Source organism: Pelophylax lessonae (assembly GCF_965119305.1).
Source record: "Pelophylax lessonae genome assembly, chromosome: 5".
NCBI lineage: Eukaryota > Metazoa > Chordata > Amphibia > Anura > Ranidae > Pelophylax > Pelophylax lessonae.
In genome coordinates, this window is record NC_138772.1 from 552,886,300 (window position 1) to 552,905,837 (window position 19,538).

The 19,538-nt window shown below is 47.6% G+C and overlaps 1 protein-coding gene across 1 annotated transcript in view; it reads right to left on the minus strand.

Moving 5' to 3' along the window:
- CCDC12 (coiled-coil domain containing 12) overlaps positions 1–5,418 on the minus strand; it is a 31,730-nt gene extending 26,312 nt beyond the window's left edge. The window contains exons 1-3 of the mRNA XM_082258017.1: positions 5,310–5,418; positions 4,959–5,017; positions 1,535–1,614 (exon numbers count right to left, since the gene is read on the minus strand). Of these exons, the coding sequence (XP_082114143.1) occupies positions 1,535–1,614; positions 4,959–5,017; positions 5,310–5,387 (217 nt within the window). The 5' untranslated portion in view covers positions 5,388–5,418. The remainder of the gene's footprint in view (positions 1–1,534; positions 1,615–4,958; positions 5,018–5,309) is intronic.
- Positions 5,419–19,538: the final 14,120 nt, after the last annotated feature.

Below are 19,538 nucleotides of genomic sequence, written 5' to 3' on the forward strand. Positions count from 1 at the left end.
AGCCCCGTCTGCGCACATCAGCTCAGCCTCATCTGCGCACCCTCAGCTCAGCCCCATCTGCGCACCCTCAGCTCAGCCCCATCTGCGCACCCTCAGCTCAGCCCCATCTGCGCACCCTCAGCTCAGCCTCATCTGCGCACCCTCAGCTCAGCCCCATCTGCGCACCCTCAGCTCCATCTTCGCACCATCAGCTCAGCCCCATCTTCGCACCATCAGCTCAGCCCCATCTGCGCACCATCAGCTCAGCCCCATCTGCGCACCATCAGCTCAGCCTCATCTGCGCACCATCAGCTCAGCCTCATCTGCGCACCATCAGCTCAGCCTCATCTGCGCACCCATCAGCTCAGCCCCATCTGCGCACCATCAGCTCAGCCCCATCTGCGCACCATCAGCTCAGCCCCATCTGCGCCCCATCAGCTCAGCCCCATCTGCGCCCCATCAGCTCAGCCCCATCTGCGCACCCTCAGCTCAGCCTCATCTGCGCACCATCAGCTCAGCCCCATCTGCGCACCATCAGCTCAGCCTCATCTGCGCACATCACCTCAGCCCCATCTGCGCCCCATCAGCTCAGCCCCATCTGCGCCCCATCAGCTCAGCCCCATCTGCGCACCATCAGCTCAGCCTCATCTGCGCCACCTAGCCAGCACAGCCTATGTCAGCGTAAATTAGTGCGGCCTCATCAGCGTAGAAGAAAAATTATTTATTCGCAAAATTATATTATATTATATTATTATAACAGAAATGAAGAAAAAGGTTGTTTTTTTTTTTTTAAACAAAACTTTCAGTCTTTTTTTGTTTAGCAAAAAATAAAAAAAACCTCCAGTGATGAATAAAAAACACCAAAAGAAATCTCGAAATCTCTTTTTGTAAAAAAAAAAAAAAAAAAAAAGATAACATTAGTTTGGGTGCAGCGACCGCGCAATTGCCATTCAACGCACTGCCTGCTGAAAATTGACCTGGGCAGGAAGGGGGGGAGTGAAAGTGCCCGGTAGGCAAGAGGTAACAACCCCCCCCCCCCCCAATCACAGTCATATGACATTGGGATCACATGATTGCAAACCCTGCTGATTGGTTCCTGATCAATTGAGTCCCAGAGCCAGGGACTCAGGTGTCATGGGTGGGAGTGAGATGTAAATCAGCCCTCCCTGTACATGAGGCATTGTGTAGGGCAGGGATATGCAAACTGTGGCCCTCCAGATGTTACAAAACTACAAGTCCCATGATGCATTGCAAGACTCTGACAGCCACAAGCATTGCACCCAGAGGCAGAGCCATGATGGGACCTGTTGTTTTGCAACAGCTGGAGGGCCACAGTTTGCAAATCCCTGGTGTAGGGGATCAGAGTGACCCGAAATTATCGGTATAGGTGACACCCATCCCCCCCCCGCATCCCCCCCGCATCCCCCCCCCCCCCAATACCCCCATAGGTGTAGTGTTCGGTGTGTAGAGGATGAGGTGATAGACGGAACATTTCTAGGATTACATTCTTATTGTTATGATTGAAGCGTCTCCTCCCCCTGACTCCGCCCCGTACCTGGGATAGGTTTGGCGGGAGGCACTTGCCGCTCTTTGAGCACCTCGTCCTGCGGGGTGTAGTTCCTCAGCTTCAGCTCCCTGAAAAACAAAGACCAAAAAATAAATCCTCCACACAGCTCAGGTTATAAAATAAAACTCTGTCTCCAAATGATAAATGTTTTTAAATTTTTGGTGCGGTCACATGAACCCCCCCCCCCTCCCCCCACCCCGACTGCCACTGTTCCTCTGCAGGTGGTGGGTGGAGTCTGCTCAGGGCTCCTACATAACCAGGTAATGACCGCCCCCCCCCCCCCCACAGTTATACTGCGGCAGGCAGCCCCTCTTGCACAAACTGACATAGGTATACATCGGTCGCCCGCCTGCAGCTAGGGGGCGAGCGCGCACCGCCGGCGGCGCACGCCCACCCCCCCTCGTCAGCGGGGACTCCGATGCACAGGGCAGGCAGCTCTGATTGCCACCTGACACCCGCGATCGTTCCCCGCTGAGAGAGAAGAACGGTCGGATGTTGTAAACACAGCCAACTGTTCTTCTCTCTGGAATGATCACAGAGCTCCTTCTATATAGGATCACAGGTCTCTATGGTCATTTCACAAGCCACACCCCCATACAATTAGAAAACACCCCCTAGGCTCACATTTAACCCCTTGATCACCCACAGTGTTAACCCCTTCCCCGCCAATGGCATTATTACAGTAACAGTGCATATTTTTAGCACTGATTACTGTAGTAATATCACTGGTCCCCCCAAAAGTGTCAAAAATGTCAGTTAGGGGTCCAATCTGTCCGCCGCAATGTCGCAGTCCTGCAAAAAAAAAAAAACGCGTATCGCCGCCATTTAGGAATCGCTTTTTTTAACCCCCGCTGCCATTCTCAAGGTAGTAATGAACGGAGGGCGGGAGATGCATGCGGTAACTTTACAGATGAACTAGCAGGCGATTGGTTGCTAGGACACCAGTAAGTCCTAGCAACCATTTACCAGCTAGTTATATGACAAAAGTTAACCCATGCATCTCCCGTCCTCCATTCAGTGCGGCTGTGCGCTCTCCTCTCTGTGTAAAGTAGGAGAGAAATCGGTGGCGGGGGGGGGGGGGTACAAAGGGTGACGTGATGGGGGCAGTGCTGTGTGTGTATGGGGGGGGGGGGTGATTTGAAGGAGGGGTGCAGAGCACATTGTGGGGGAAGGTGATGTAAAAGAGGAGCGCTATGAGGAGGAGGGTTGAGATGTAAAGAGGAGCAATGCTGCAGGAGGGATTTGAAGGGGGTGGTGCTGTGTGTGTCTGGGGGGGGAGGGAAGGGTGATATGAAGGAGGGCTGTGGGGGGTGATGTGAAGAAGGGCAGTGTTGGGGGAGGGGTGATGTGAAGGTGGGGCACTGCTGGGGGGGAATGTAAAGGGAAGCAATGCTGTGGGGGGATGTGATGTAAAGGGAGGAGCTGGTGACGTAAAAGAGGGCAGCGCTGGGGGAGGGGTTACATAGAGGAGGGCAGCGCTGGGGGCGGGGATACATAGGAGGGCAGCGCTGGGGGTGGGGTTACATAGAGGAGGGCAGCGCTGGGTGCGGGGTTACATAGAGGAGGGCAGCGCTGGGGGCGGGGTTACATAGGAGGGCAGCGCTGGGGGTGGGGTTACATAGAGGAGGGCAATGCTGGGGGTGGGGTTACATAGAGGAGGGCAATGCTGGGGGTGGGGTTACATAGAGGAGGGCAGCGCTGGGGGCGGGGTTACATAGGAGGGCAGCGCTGGGGGTGGGGTTACATAGAGGAGGGCAATGCTGGGGGTGGGGTTACATAGAGGAGGGCAGCGCTGGGGGCGGGGTTACATAGAGGACGGCAGCGCTGGGGGCGGGGTTACATAGAGGACGGCAGCGCTGGGGGCGGGGTTACATAGAGGACGGCAGCGCTGGGGGCGGGGTTACATAGAGGAGGGCAGCGCTGGGGGCGGGGTTACATAGAGGAGGGCAATGCTGGGGGTGGGGTTACATAGAGGAGGGCAGCGCTGGGGGCGGGGTTACATAGAGGAGGGCAGCGCTGGGGGCGGGGTTACATAGGAGGGCAGCGCTGGGGGTGGGGTTACATAGAGGAGGGCAGCGCTGGGTGCGGGGTTACATAGAGGAGGGCAGCGCTGGGGGCGGGGTTACATAGGAGGGCAGCGCTGGGGGTGGGGTTACATAGAGGAGGGCAATGCTGGGGGTGGGGTTACATAGAGGAGGGCAGCGCTGGGGGCGGGGTTACATAGAGGACGGCAGCGCTGGGGGCGGGGTTACATAGAGGACGGCAGCGCTGGGGGCGGGGTTACATAGAGGACGGCAGCGCTGGGGGCGGGGTTACATAGAGGAGGGCAGCGCTGGGGGCGGGGTTACATAGAGGAGGGCAATGCTGGGGGTGGGGTTACATAGAGGAGGGCAGCGCTGGGGGCGGGGTTACATAGAGGAGGGCAGTGCTGGGGGCGGGGTTACATAGGAGGGCAGCGCTGGGGGCGGGGTTACATAGGAGGGCAGCGCTGGGGGTGGGGTTACATAGAGGAGGGCAGCGCTGGGTGCGGGGTTACATAGAGGAGGGCAGCGCTGGGGGCGGGGTTACATAGGAGGGCAGCGCTGGGGGTGGGGTTACATAGAGGAGGGCAATGCTGGGGGTGGGGTTACATAGAGGAGGGCAGCGCTGGGGGCGGGGTTACATAGAGGACGGCAGCGCTGGGGGCGGGGTTACATAGAGGACGGCAGCGCTGGGGGCGGGGTTACATAGAGGAGGCCGGTGCTGGGGGTGGGGTTACGCAGAGGAGGCCGGCGCTGGGGAGAGGGGTTACGCAAAGGAGGGCAGCGCTGGGGGTGGGGTTACATAGAGGAGGGCAACGCTGGGGGCGGGGTTACATAGAGGAGGGCAGCGCTGGGGGCGGGGTTACATAGAGGAGGGCAGCGCTGGGGGCGAGGTTACGTAGGAGGGCAGCGCTGGGGGCGGGGTTACATAGAGGAGGGCAGCCCTGGGGGCGGGGTTACATAGAGGAGGGCAGCCCTGGGGGCGGGGTTACATAGAGGAGGGCAACGCTGGGGGTGGGGTTACATAGAGGAGGGCAGTGCTGGGGGTGGGGTTACGCAGGGGAAGCCGGCGCTGGGGGTGGGGTTACGCAGGGGAGGCCGGCGCTGGGGGTGGGGTTACGTAAAGGAGGGCAGTGCTGGGGGGGAGGGGTTACGTAAAGGAGGGCAGTGCTGGGGGGAGGGGTTACGTAAAGGAGGGCAGTGCTGGGGGGAGGGGTTAAGTAGAGGAGGGCAGTGCTGGGGGTGGGGTTACGTAGAGGAGGGCAGCACTGGGGGAGGGGCTATGTAGAGGAGGTCGGTGCTGGGGAAGGGGGCGGGGATACACCTACAGCACAGCGGCAGGTAAGAATGTGGGCGGAGCTCGCCATCGGTCTTCTCTCTGGAACACTGACCTGTGTCGCTCCTCCTCCTTCTCGGGGGGATTCTCACCCCCTCCCCCATCTTCTCTGACCTGGAAGACAAAGCACAGACATTACTGGGAGCGGAGTTCCCCATCCCCCTCTCTACATTACTGGGAGTGGAGTTCCCCTGTACAGTGTTTCTATAACAGCCAATCACATTGCAGCTGACAACCTCCAGCCCGAGTCACAGCTCCTCCCCCTCACTCTCACAGCTGTAGAGAGGAGCTGTGGCCCCCTAGCGGTGAATGAGAGGTGTGAGTACACGGGATGACCCCTCCACCCCCTCCTGTGAATGTACACAGCCCCTCCCCCCATGTATACAGCCCCCCATCTCCCCCTCACCCTCTTCTTCCTCAGCTGTAGAAGTCTCTCTTTCCTCTTCAGCGCTTCCTCCTCCAACCTCCCCACACTGCCCTCCATCTTCCCACAATCCACCGCGACCCGCCTCCGCCAATCAGCGCAAGCGACGTCACCAGTCAAGAGAGCGGAACGGCGAGCGCATCGATGGAAGATCAGCCAATCAGCGCTCCCGCCGCCAGTAACGTCATCAGCCCCCCGCCGCACGCAGGCAGAAGGGGGAAGGAGCGTCGAACGCATCACCAGCCCCGAGAGCGGAGCGCCGAGTGCATCGATCGTAGAACAGCCAATCCGGGAGCAGCGGGGGTGTTTCCATTCATTGCAGAGGGAAATTCGTGTGTTGGGGGCTCTGTACTCCGACACTGAGATCTATTTATTATACACAGAGAGACACAAACTTGTTTTTGGAGTTTTACTTACACTAAAGGAGGGGATAACAACTGCCATCATTAGAGGAAATTTCTCTTCACTTCCTGTCCCATAGTCAAAACAGGAAGTAAGAGGCACTAGTGTCCCCAAAGGAAGATTTCACCTCTATTGCTGTTCTGGTGACAACACAAAATTTTGAGTTTTTTTTTTTTTTTTTCACTTTTGATGATAATGGTAAACAGAACAAATAGAGAGGGTGACTCTCCATAATTAGAGGGGGGGGGGGGGGGTTAGAAACCGCAATAAACACTGACAGGTGTTCTGATCCCTCTCTACTCTTTTTTTTTTTAATATGTATATATATATATATATATATATATATATATATATATATATATATATATAAATGTTATAGTTCTTTTATATTTTAATATATTTTAGATTATTTTAATTTACATGAATTTATTTTATTATGTCTTATTTTATTGTATTTGTATATTTTATTTAATATTTTAATTGTATTTTTTGAAGGGAAGATCCCTGATATTTTATTGTTCAATCCAAGTTTATTGAAAACATTTTTCCATACAAAATTGTGATACAAAAGTGGTATACACATACAAGAAACAAACTCAAAAAATAGGATGAAAAAAAAACAAACAAACAAACATAAAATAGGAATATTCACAAAACAATAAAAAGTAATGCAGTATAAAATTGTACATGATATATGACATATAAACACCCCACAGAAACCATTGCACATGTATAATAGGGACTAATGTTAATACAGTAATCCCCCGCTACATCGCGGTTCAGTTTTTGCGGTCCCGGTGATTCGCGGTTTTTTTTTGTAATGTTATTTTACTATATAAATCATTATAAATGAAATATTTTTGTGTTTTCCATAGCTCTTGCTATGTCTCTCAGTATCTTTTATGTGTTTAAATGAGTTTCTATTGTTTATAAAGTGTGTTTAAAGACCTTAAAATGCTTTTACATGTACAGTGACAGTAAAAAAAACACGCCTACAATGCATTTTAATAGGGTTTTTCTATTTCACGGAATTTCACTTTTCACGGCTGGGTCCGGAACGTAACCCCCGCACTGGAGGGGGGTTTACTGTACTGGTAAAGAGGATAGACCAGTACAAATAACTATCTATAATGGGGAAAAAAAAAAATATATATATATATATATATATATATGTGTGTATGTTACAGCTGTTTTATATTTTAATATATTTTAGATTTTATTTTGAATTACCTACATTTTTTTATTTTTTTTTTATAATTTAATTTCTTATATATTTTATTTTGCTTTGCTTTCATTTTTTTTTTTTTTTGTATTTTATCATGGCTTTTTTTTTATTATTATATTTGTATATTTTATTTAATATTTTAATTTTATTCCTCAAAGGGAAGATCCCTGATATTTTATTGTTCAATGTAAGTTTATTGAAAACAATAGTCCATACAAAGTTGTAATACAACAGTGGAACACATACCAGGAAAAAAAAAAAAAACATAAAATAGGAATATTCACAAAACAATAAAAAGTAATGCAGTATAAAATTGTACATGATATATGACATATAAACACCCCACAGAAACCATTACACATGTATAATAAGGACTAATGTTAGTACTGGTAAAGAGGATAGACCAGTACAAATAACTATCTATAATGGGAAAAAAAAAAAAAAAAAAAATATATATATATATATATATATATATATATATATATATATATATATATATATATATATATATATATATATATATATATATATATGTGTGTATGTTACAGTTGTTTTATATTTTAATATATTTTAGATTTTATTTTGAATTACCTAAATTTTTTTTTGTATAATTTAATTTCTTATATATTTTATTTTGTTTACTTTCATTTTTTTTTTGTATTTTATCATGTCTTTTTTTTTTTTTATTATATTTGTATATTTTATTTAATATTTTAATTTTATTCTTCAAAGGGAAGATCCCTGATATTTTATTGTTCAATGTAAGTTTACTGAAAACATAAGGCCATACAAAGTTGTAATACAAAAGTGGTATACACATTACCAAAAAAAAAAAAAAAACAACAAAAACAAACATAAAATAGGAATATTCACAAAACAATAAAAAGTAATGCAGTATTAAAGTGTACATGATATATGATATATAGACACCCCACAGAAACCATTGCACATGTATAATAAGGACTAATGTTAATGCTTGTAAAGGGGATAGACCAGTACAAATACATATCTATAAAATGCATACCTATTTAAAAAAAAAAAAAAAAAACATAGCTATAAAATATCTAAAAAATATGTTATAGTTATTTTATTATTTAATTTATTTTCAATTTTATTTTGAATTACTTTAATTTATTTTTTATTTTATATCTTAATTCATTATATATATATATATATATATATATATATAATAAACATATAAAATAAAATCTAAAATAAAATAAAGTAAAAAAAAAAAAAAAAATATATATATATATATATATATATATATATATATATATATATATATATATTTTTTTTTTTTTTTTTTTTATTTACTTTATTTTATTTTAGATTTTATTTTATATGTTATTTTGTTTTATTTTATTGTATTTGTATATTTTATGTAATATTTTATTTTTCAAAGGGAAGATTTGCAGCGAAAAAAGAAGGAAGAAAGAAAAAAAAAAAACTGTAAAGTGTCGGAAAACAAAGCGTGTCGCAGGATCTTGCGTTCCCAGTTGCATGTTATTTTATTGCACATTTGAGTGCGTCCCACATTGGGCAGTGCTCTCATCAGAATGGGGCCGCCCTATGTGTACCTAACGCACCAAAGAATCTCCCGCACCTTTTCGGGCGTAAATGCTTTCCTTTTTCACCGCACGTTTTGACATATTTGTAGCAAAACAAAACACGTGGCAAAAATGTGCACCTGCTACCCGTGTTTGGGGTTCTGGTAACAATTAATGACACTGCAAGCATGGAGCGCGTCTTCAGTGTGTTTATGAAATGGGCTGCATTTTCAGTGCGTTTGTCTTCAGGAAACGCAAAGGGGGTGGGGTCTCAAGGTTCCATAAACAGGAAATAAAGACAAATACACCCTAAAATAAATAAAAACTCCTCACGCACACTTTTTTTTTTTCAACGTAATATTAGCTTAGATGCAGAAGGGCCCATCAAAATCCAGCTTTAGATCCAACAGAGCTCATCAGAGTCTCCCCTTAGATCCAGGAGGGCCCATCAGGTCCTGCTTTAGATACAGGAGGGCCCATCAGATCCTGCTTTAGATTCAGGAGGGCCCATCAGGTCCTGCCTTAGATCCAGGAGGGCCCATCAGGTCCTGCTTTAGATCCACAAAGACGCATCAGAATTCCCCATAGATCCAGGAGGGCCCATCAGGTCCTGCTTTAGATCCAGGTGGGCCCATCAGGTCCTGCTTTAGATCCAGGTGGGCCCATCAGGTCCTGCTTTAGATCCAGGTGGGCCCATCAGGTCCTGCTTTAGATCCAGGTGGGCCTATCAGGTCCTGCTTTAGATCCAGGTGGGCCCATCAGGTCCTGCCTTAGATCCAGGAGGGCCCATCAGGTCCTGCTTTAGATCCACGAAGACCCATCAGAATTCCCCTTTAGATCCAGAAGGGCCCATCAGGTCCTGCTTTAGATCCAGGTGGGCCCATCAGGTTCTGCTTTACATCCAGGAGAGCCCATCAGGTCCTGCTTTAGATCCAGGTGGGCCCATCAGGTCCTGCTTTAGATCCAGGTGGGCCCATCAAGTCCTGCTTTAGATCCAGGTGGGCCCATCAGGTCCTGCCTTAGATCCAGGAGGGCCCATCAGGTCCTGCTTTAGATCCACGAAGACCCATCAGAATTCCCCTTTAGATCCAGAAGGGCCCATCAGGTCCTGCTTTAGATCCAGGTGGGCCCATCAGGTACTGCTTTACATCCAGGAGGGCCCATCAGGTCCTGCTTTACATCCAGGAGGGCCCATCAGGTCCTGCTTTAGATCCAGGAGGGTCCATCAGGTCCTGCTTTAGATCCAGGAGGGCCCATCAGGTCCTGCCTTAGATACAGGAGGGACCATCAGGTCCTGCCTTAGATCCACGAAGACCCATCAGAATTCCCCTTTAGATCCAGGAGGGCCCATCAGGTTCTGCTTTAGATCCAGGAGGGCCCATCAGGTCCTGCCTTAGATACAGGAGGGACCCTCAGGTCCTGCCTTAGATCCACAAAGACCCATCAGAATTCCCCTTTAGATCCAGAAGGGCCCATCAGGTTCTGCTTTACATCCAAGAGAGCCCATCAGGTCCTGCTTTAGATCAAGGAGGGCCCATCAGGTCCTGCTTTAGATCCAGGAGGGCCCAACAGGTCCTGCTTTAGATCCAGGAGGGCCCATCAGGTCCTGCCTTAGATACAGGAGGGACCATCAGGTCCTGCCTTAGATCCAAGAGGGACCATCAGGTCCTGCTTTAGGTCCATGAAAACCCATCAGAATTCCCCTTTAGATCCAGGAGGGTCCATGTTAGGATGCTGGTGGTAGCCTGATGGCAGAGGAAGGCCCAACATTTTTCAGAGGGCGGAGCTTGGACGGGAACCCCCAAGGTAAGTGACACAGGCTAGCCTGAGGTGCGGAGTCTAAATATCCACAGGTTTTCACCATAGCCTCTGATGGTGAGGATGGACTTCGCTGCGTGTGAATACCAGGTCGCGGTCCTCAGGGTCGCCCCACCAAGGGCGAACCGGTCAAGGTCCGAAGGCAGATAAGCAGACAAGGAAGATCTGAGAGAATGGTCAAACAAACCGGGGTCAGGATGGGAAGCAGATAAGTGAGGTCAGGGACGAGCCAAAGGTCAACAGGAATCAAGCAGGTAATAGGACACAGGTTCAGGCACAACGGAGGAGCTGTAGACAAGACAGCAAGGTGCAAGTGCACCAGCTGCTTTTAAATAGGCCCTTCTTGGCGCCAAAACGCCCAGGTCACGTACGCATAGCAAATACCATTAGCCATAGTTAAACTAGAGAATGGTTTTGCGCATGCGTGAACGCTGGTTGCGCTTCCTAACAGCCCATCACGTCCTGCTTTAGATCCAGGAGGGCCCATCAGGTCCTGTCTTAGATCCAGGAGGGCTTATCAGAGTCCCTGCTTAGATCCAGAAGGGCCCATCAAAATCCCGCTTTAGATCCAACAGAGCTTATCAGAGTCTCCACTTAGATCCAGGAGGGCAGATCAGGTTCTGCCTTAGATCCAGGAGGGCCCATCAGGTCCTGCTTTAGATCCAGGAGGGCCCATCAGGTCCTGCTTTAGATCCAGGAGGGCCCATCAGGTCCTGCCTTAAATCCAGGAGGGCCCATCAGGTCCTGCTTTAAATCCAGGAGGGCCCATCAGGTTCTGCCTGAGATCCAGGAGGGCCCATCAGGTCCTGCTTTAGGTCCAGGAGGACCCATCAGGTCCTGCTTTAAATCCAGGAGGGCCCATCAGGTCCTGCTTTAAATCCAGGAGGGCCCATCAGGTTCTGCCTGAGATCCAGGAGGGCCCATCAGGTCCTGCTTTAGATCCAGGAGGGCCAATCAGGTCCTCCTTTAGATCCAGGAGCGCCCATCAGGTCCTGCCTTAGATCCAGGAGGGCCCATCAGGTCCTGCTTTAGATCCAGCAGGGCCCATCAGGTCCTGCTTTAGATCCAGGAGGGCCCATCAGGTCCTGCTTTAGATCCAGGAGAGCCCATCAGGTCCTGCTTTAGATCCACGAAGACCCATCGAAATTCCCCTTTAGATCCAGGAGGGCCCATGAGAGTCCCTGCTTAGATCCAGGAGGGCCCATCAGGTCATGCTTTAGATCCAGGAGGGCCCATCAGGTCATGCTTTAGATTCAGGAGGGCCCATCAGGTCCTGCTTTAGATCCAGGAGAGCCCACCAGGTCCTGCTTTAGATCCACGAAGACCCATTGAAATTCCCCTTTAGATCCAGGAAGGCCCATGAGAGTCCCTGCTTAGATCCAGGAGGGCCCATCAGGTCATGCTTTAGATCCAGGAGGGCCCATCAGATCCTGCTTTAGATCCAGGAGGGCCTTTCAGGTCCTGTCTTTAGATCTAGGAGGGCCCATCAGGTCATGCTTTAGATCCAGGAGGGCCCAATGATGAATGGGGGAGGTTTATGGCTGGCAGTGAATTTGCTTGTCTCATATTCCGAAACACAGACTTACGGGCCGGATATAAATGTTCTCGTGGGTCGGATGTGGCCCGAGGGGCATAGACTGGAGACCCCGGCTCTAAAATGTCTGTTTTCAGAAAATGTATTGTGTTTGGGGGTTTTACGTAATCTTCAGACCGAAAATGATTTCTTAAACGTGTGCAAAAAACGTGCAGTGAAAGGGTTAATGGCCGGCCCGTGGTTTCTGGTTTAGAAAAAAAAATTCTCCCGGGGTAAATTTGCACAACAATTTCCCAGGACCGTGAAGCTTGAACCCCCATGGTAGCCGCGAATCTGAACCTCGCCCCTTAATTGGTGCACATTCCCGGCACAGTGCGATCTGTCACTCGGATCCCATTATAAGTATGGATACAATAATAATATTGATACAATGTTTCCACTGATCACTACGTGTGACCGGAGATTGTATTTTCTGTGGGGCCGGAAACCGGAATTTCTGGTTAGTTGGGGAGAAAGTCCAGAAAACATGTGAACCCACCCCGTGAAATCTATGATTGCATTCAAGTCACAAAGTCTATTCCCACCCCTAGAGGGGATCCCCCCACCCACCATCCAAGAGGGGACCCCCCCACCCACAACCCAAGGGTCAGCGTTTTTCTGTGCCAATCTTCCTAATTGCATCGTCTGCGTTAACATTCCCAGGGACAATGCTCTTTGGTGAGAGAATGGTTGTATACAGGATGTTGTATTGTAGAACTTGGAGTGCGCACTTGTGTGCGCTCCTACTCCTGAGACCCCACTGTCACTGACAGCTGCCAGTACTGTATAATAATAATAGTGTGTGACTTAGGGGGGGACATTAGAGTGTAAGCTCCTCTGGTACAGAGACTGATGTGACTGTGGGGGTGAGATTAGAGTGTAAGCTCCTCTGGTACAGAGACTGATGTGACTGGCTCAGTGTTCTCTGTACAGCACTGCGGTATATGTCAGAGCTATATAAATGTATAATAATAATAGTGTGTGACTGTGGGGGGACATTAGAGTGTAAGCTCCCCTGGTACAGAGACTGGTGTGACTGTGGGGGGCATTAGAGTGTAAGCTCCTCTGGTACAGAGACTGATGTGACTGTGGGGGCATTAGAGTGTAAGCTCCTCTGGTACAGAGACTGGTGTGACTGTGGGGGGCATTAGAGTGTAAGCTCCTCTGGTACAGAGACTGATGTGACTGGCTCAGTGATCTCTGTACAGCACTGGGGTATATGTCAGAGCTACAGTGGGTACGGAAAGTATTCCGACCCCCTTAAATTTTTCACTCTTTGTTATATTGCAGCCATTTGCTAAAACCATTTAAGTTCATTCTTCTTCCTCATGAATGTACACATAGCACCCCATACTGACAGAAAAACACAGAATTGTTGACATTGTTGCAGATTTATTAAAAAAGAAAAACTGAAATATCACATGGTCCTAAGTATTCAGACCCTTTGCTCAGTATTTAGTAGAAGCCCCCTTTTGATCTAATACAGCCAGGAGTCTTTTTGGGAAAGATGCAACAAGTCTTTCACACCTGGATTTGGGGATCCTCTGCCATTCCTCCTTGCAGATCCTCTCCAGTTCTGTCAGGTTGGATGGTAAACGTTGGTGGACAGCCATTTTTAGGTCTCTCCAGAGATGCTCAATTGGGTTTAAGTCAGGGCTCTGGCTGGGCCATTCAAGAACAGTCACGGAGTTGTTGTGAAGCCACTCCTTCGTTATTTTAGCTGTGTGCTTAGGGTCATTGTCTTGTTGGAAGGTAAACCTTCGGCCCAGTCTGAGGTCCAGAGCACTCTGGAGAAGGTTTTTGTCCAGGATATCCCTGTACTTGGCCGCATTCATCTTTCCCTCGATTGCAACCAGTCGTCCTGTCCCTGCAGCTGAAAAACACCCCCACAGCATGATGCTGCCACCACCATGCTTCACTGTTGGGACTGTATTGGACAGGTGATGAGCAGTGCCTGGTTTTCTCCACACATACCGCTTAGAATTAAGGCCAAAAAGTTCTATTTTGGTCTCATCAGACCAGAGAATCTTATTTCTCACCATCTTGGAGTCCTTCAGGTGTTTTTTAGCAAACTCCATGCGGGCTTTCATGTGTCTTACACTGAGGAGAGGCTTCCGTCAGGCCACTCTGCCATAAAGCCCCGACTGGCGGAGGGCTGCAGTGATGGTTGACTTTCTACAACTTTCTCCCATCTCCTGACTGCATCTCTGGAGCTCAGCCACAGTGATCTTTGGGTTCTTCTTTACCTCTCTCACCAAGGCTCTTCTCCCCCGATAGCTCAGTTTGGCTGGACGGCCAGCTCTAGGAAGGGTTCTGGTCGTCCCAAACGTCTTCCATTTGAGGATTATGGAGGCCACTGTGCTCTTAGGAACCTTAAGTGCAGCAGAAATCTTTTTGTAACCTTGGCCAGATCTGTGCCTTGCCACAATTCTGTCTCTGAGCTCTTCAGGCAGTTCCTTTGACCTCATGATTCTCATTTGCTCTGACATGCATTGTGATCTGGAAGGTCTTATATAGACAGGTGTGTGGCTTTCCTAATCAAGTCCAATCAGTATAATCAAACACAGCTGGACTCAAATGAAGGTGTAGAACCATCTCAAGGATGATCAGAAGAAATGGAAAGCACCTGAGTTAAATATATGAGTGTCACAGCAAAGGGTCTGAATACTTAGGACCATGTGATATTTCAGTTTTTCTTTTTTAATAAATCTGCAACAATGTCAACAATTCTGTGTTTTTCTGTCAGTATGGGGTGCTATGTGTACATTCATGAGGAAGAAGAATGAACCTAAATGATTTTAGCAAATGGCTGCAATATAACAAAGAGTGAAAAATTTAAGGGGGTCTGAATACTTTCCGTACCCATGGTATATAAATGTATAATAGAAGGAGGAACATTAGAGTGTAAGCTCCTCTGGTACAGAGACTGATGTGACTGGCTCAGTGATCTCTGTACAGCGCTGCGGTATATGTCAGAGCTATAAAAAAGTAAAAGAATAATTATAATTGGTGAGAGATTAGAGTGTTAGCTCCTCTGATAACATTACTGTGAGTGGCGGTGGTGGGAGTGTTGCTGTTCTTTGTATTTTGTTACTTCTCTCTATAAATGTATCATTACAGAAGTCATTCCTGGGATGATAAATGCCGTCACATGTCACTCATATCTGGTTGACATTTACATGACGTGTGACCTTTATATTCCTCCCCGGGGAGCGGTCGCCCTGTCTATAGCGACGTTTATACCTCTCAGGTGTCTGTTTGCGTTGAGTCATTTCACATGATGAGATTTACACATTTTCTATAGTTTTTTTTTTTTTTTGCAGCGCTGGGGGGTCGGGCTCAGTATGAACACAGAAATCTGATCTCTGTAGAGGTACGGCTGCTGCGGGCAGAGGTGGATCCATGCAGCACCGTCTCCGCAATGTCTGATGTCAGGAGGCAGGTATAGTACATGAAGGGGAACATTTAGAATTCTGTAGCTTTGCACCTCAGGGTGGCCTAAAGCCTATAATGGGTTCCCAGCAAAGGTCACCCTACAGGGTGCATACTGTACATTGTAATCTCACGCAGTTCATATTATTTTCTCATTATTGTCTACTGTATGTGATTTTTATATTTTTATCTGCAATCAGTTACATAATATCCTGAAGAATCAATCACTGCCTAGTTTGCCCTATATAATAATAAGGCAAAATGATATAGTGAGCCCTTTCACTCAGGGAAAAAATCAGTCAGATCTGCCGAACTGCCGCTACTTATACAAACCGAGTCCAAAAAAGTTGGGACACTGTACAAATTGTGAGTAAAAAAGGAACGGACGAATTTACAAATCTCATAAACTTATATTTTATTCACAATATAATATAGATAACATATCAAAGGTGAAAGGGCGACATTTTGAAATGTCATGCCAAATATTGGCTCATTTTGGATTTCATGAGAGCTACACATTCCAAAAAAGTTGGGACAGGTAGCAATCAGAGGCCGGAAAAGTTAAATCTACATATAAGGAACAGCTGGAGGACCAATTTGCAACTTATTAGGTCAATTGGCACCATGATTGGGTATAAAAAGAGCCTCTCGGAGTGGCAGTGTCTCTCAGAAGTCCAGATGGGCCGAGGATCACCAATTCCCCCAATGCTGCGGTGAAAAATAGTGGAGCAATATCAGAAAGGAGAGAGAGTTTGAAGTTATCATCATCTACAGTGCATAATATCATCCAAAGATTCAGAGAATCTGGAACAATCTCTGTGTGTAAGGGTCAAGGCCGGAAAACCATACTGGATGGCGGTGATCTTCGGGCCCTTAGACGGCACTGCATCACATACAGGAATGCTACTGTAATGGAAATCACAACATGAGCTCAGGAATACTTCCAGAAAACATTGTCGGTGAACACAATCCACCGTGCCATTCGCTGTTGCCGGCTAAAACTCTATAGGCCAAAAAAGAAGCCATATCTAAACATGATCCAGAAGCGCAGGCGTTTTCTCTGGGCCAAGGCTCATTTATAATGGTCTGTGGCAAAGTGGAAAACTGTTCTGTGGTCAGACCAATCAAAATTTGAAGTTCTTTTTGGAAAACTGAGACGCCATGTCATCCGGACTAAAGAGGACAAGGACAACCCAAGTTGTTATCAGCGCTCAGTTCAGAAGCCGGCATCTCTGATGGTATGGAGGTTGCATGAGTGCGTGTGGCATGGGCAGCTTACACATCTGGAAAGGCACCATCAATGCTGAAAGGTATATCCAAGTTCTAGAACAACATACGCTCCCATCCAGACGTCGTCTCTTTCAGGGAAGACCTTGCAATTTCCAACATGACAATGCCAGACCACATACTGCATCAATTACAACATCATGGCTGCGTAGAAGAAGGATCCGGGTACTGAAATTGCCAGCCTGCAGTCCAGACCTTTCACCCATAGAAAACATTTGGAGCATCATAAAGAGGAAGATGCAACAAAGAAGACCTAAGACAGTTGAGTAACTAAAAACCTGTATTAGACAAGAATGGGACAACATTCCTATTCCGAAACTTCAGCAACTTCTCCTCAGTGCCCAGACATTTGCAGACTGTTATAAAAAGAAGAGGGGAGGCCACACAGTGGTAAACATGGCCTTGTCCCAACTTTTTTGAGATGTGTTGATGTCATGAAATCTGAAATCAACTTATTTTTCCTGTAAAATGATACATTTTCTCAGTTTAAACATTTGATGTCATCTATGTTGTATTCTGAATAAAATATTGAAATTTGAAACTTCCACATCATTGCATTCAGTTTTTATTCACGCTTGAGGTAATTGTAGCCGTATTAGTGCACTTGTGACAGAGGTTACCGATATTGCCGATATTTCGGGAAAGTGCTGTACCGGAGTGATGCCTGCAGCTAGAGGCATCGACCCGGTATCGGCGTCCATAGCCGGCGGTCGCTGTCTTGTAATAACAACCGATGTGGCTGAGAAGCCGCTCGGGTGTCATTACAGGTAGCGGGTGGGGACGCCCCCCCGCCCCCTTCCGCCACTCGCCTGGTTCTCCCGTCCCACCGGGAGACCCAGGCAACCAGCCTGCATGGCCGCCGAAGAAAAGACCCCATCAAAGCCGCATTCAGATCTGGTCGGGTCATGACATCCCTTCCGGGTACTCGGCGCCAGATTCAAAAATATTACAGCATTCAAAACAGCCAAACTTGCTGTTTTGAATGCTTTTAAGTGCAGAGGAGGGGTTTGGGGTCTTTTAGACCCCCAGATTCCTCCACAAGAATACCTGTAAAAAAATAAATAAATAAATAAATTGTATTTTAATGTACGAAAATATTGGCCAATACCGATATGCAATGACCAAAATATCGGTATAGGTATCGGCAGGGCTTTTTTTCTCAAAGAATAGGTGCAGGAACTCTCCCTTTCTGAGTCACCCCTTTTCTCCGCCCCTACCCACCTCCGAGGAATGTTCCTTGGTTCCACCCCTTGCCCATCTCCCAGTTCTGCCCTTTATGGAGAATACAGAACCAGGTATAACTTTGTTTGTGGCAAGTAATTTGTTAATGAGAACAAGAAAAGCAGTAAAATAGATCCCTGCAGCCAGCAACAATAATAGACCCTACATCAAAAATAGATTACCCCCCCCTCCCTAAAAAAATGGACCACCCTCAACACAAATTCCCCAGAACAATAGACCCCCAGCAACAATAGCCCCCCCCCCATCAACTATAGACCCCCGGTAGCAACAACAAATCTCCCCACAGCCAGCATCATCAGACCCCTCCCTCAACAGTAGAACTCTCCCAGCAACAATTGACCCCCCAGCAACATAAGACCCACCCCACCAACAACAGATCCTCCACCAATATCAATAGACTTTCAAAGCAACAATAGACCCCCCCCCATGCAAAAATGGAACCCCTCCAGCTACAATAGACCCCCCCAGCAGCAAGTATCAGTAGACCCTTCAGCACACCCCAGCACCTCTTGCATACATTCAGTACTGGAGGTGCCAGAACTGCGTTCCTCCGCGTTCCTGCTAGAAAAAAAGCCCTGGGTATCGGCAATAAAAAAAAACGATATCGGTTGATCACTAGTCTACAGTAATGCTGATTGAAGCGCTTTTGAGCCTTTTCCATGGGAGTGGATAGGCATGGATGTCTGGTGAGTGCTTTATCTACTGTGATCCCGGCACAATGGTGCTGGATTGTAAGGTGTCCCTATAAATTACACATCTGACCTCCCCTGGAGTGATCCCGATTTCTATGCATCTATGTTTCATATATAGTGCTAATATATTCTTATGGACGTTTTTTATGAGGACTTTTTTCAATACAATACCTTTTTCATGATTTATACTTTGTAGGTTGTAATATTTTGCGCTACTGTTTTCCTGCACTTATAATATGAGAATTCTGTATTATAACATCATATCATGAAGGCTTTCTGTATGTTCATGAGGACAAGGGCCTCTTCCCCACAACCCTGGACTGGTGGTTTTGAGGGTCTGCAGGTGGAGGGGGATTATCAGAATCTGAAAGCCATTTTTAACACCTTTAAGACCGCCCGATGCACATTTACTGCGGCAGGCTGGCTCTCCTGCGCGAACCGATGTAGCCCTACTTCGGTCACGCGCGTGGTGTTGGGCGGCGCGCTACCACCCCCACTAGACAGCGGGGATGCCAATACATGGGGTCGGCAGCCGCGATTGCCACCGGACACCCGTGATTGCTCCCCGCTGAGAGAGAAGGGCTGTCATCTGTTGTAAACACAGCTGACCGTTCTTCTCCCTGGAATGATCACAGAGCGCCTGTGATCCTTCTATATAGGATCACAGGTCTCTGTGATCATTTCACAAGCCCCACCCCATACAGTTAGAAAACACTCCCCTAGGCTCACACTTAAAGCAGTGTTCCGCCCCCCCCCCCTCCAAAAATTAAAAGTCAGCAGCTACACACACTGTTCACATACTGTAGCTGCTGACTTTTAATATTAGGACACTTACCTGTCCTGGAGTCCAGCGATGTCGGCACCGCAGCCGATGTTTCCATCGGCTGTCAGGTGCTGCCGCCGCCATTGCCAGTAAGGGAACCCGGCAGTGAAGCCTTACGGCTTCACGGGCGGATACCTACTTTGCATGCGCGAAGTGCACTGCGCATT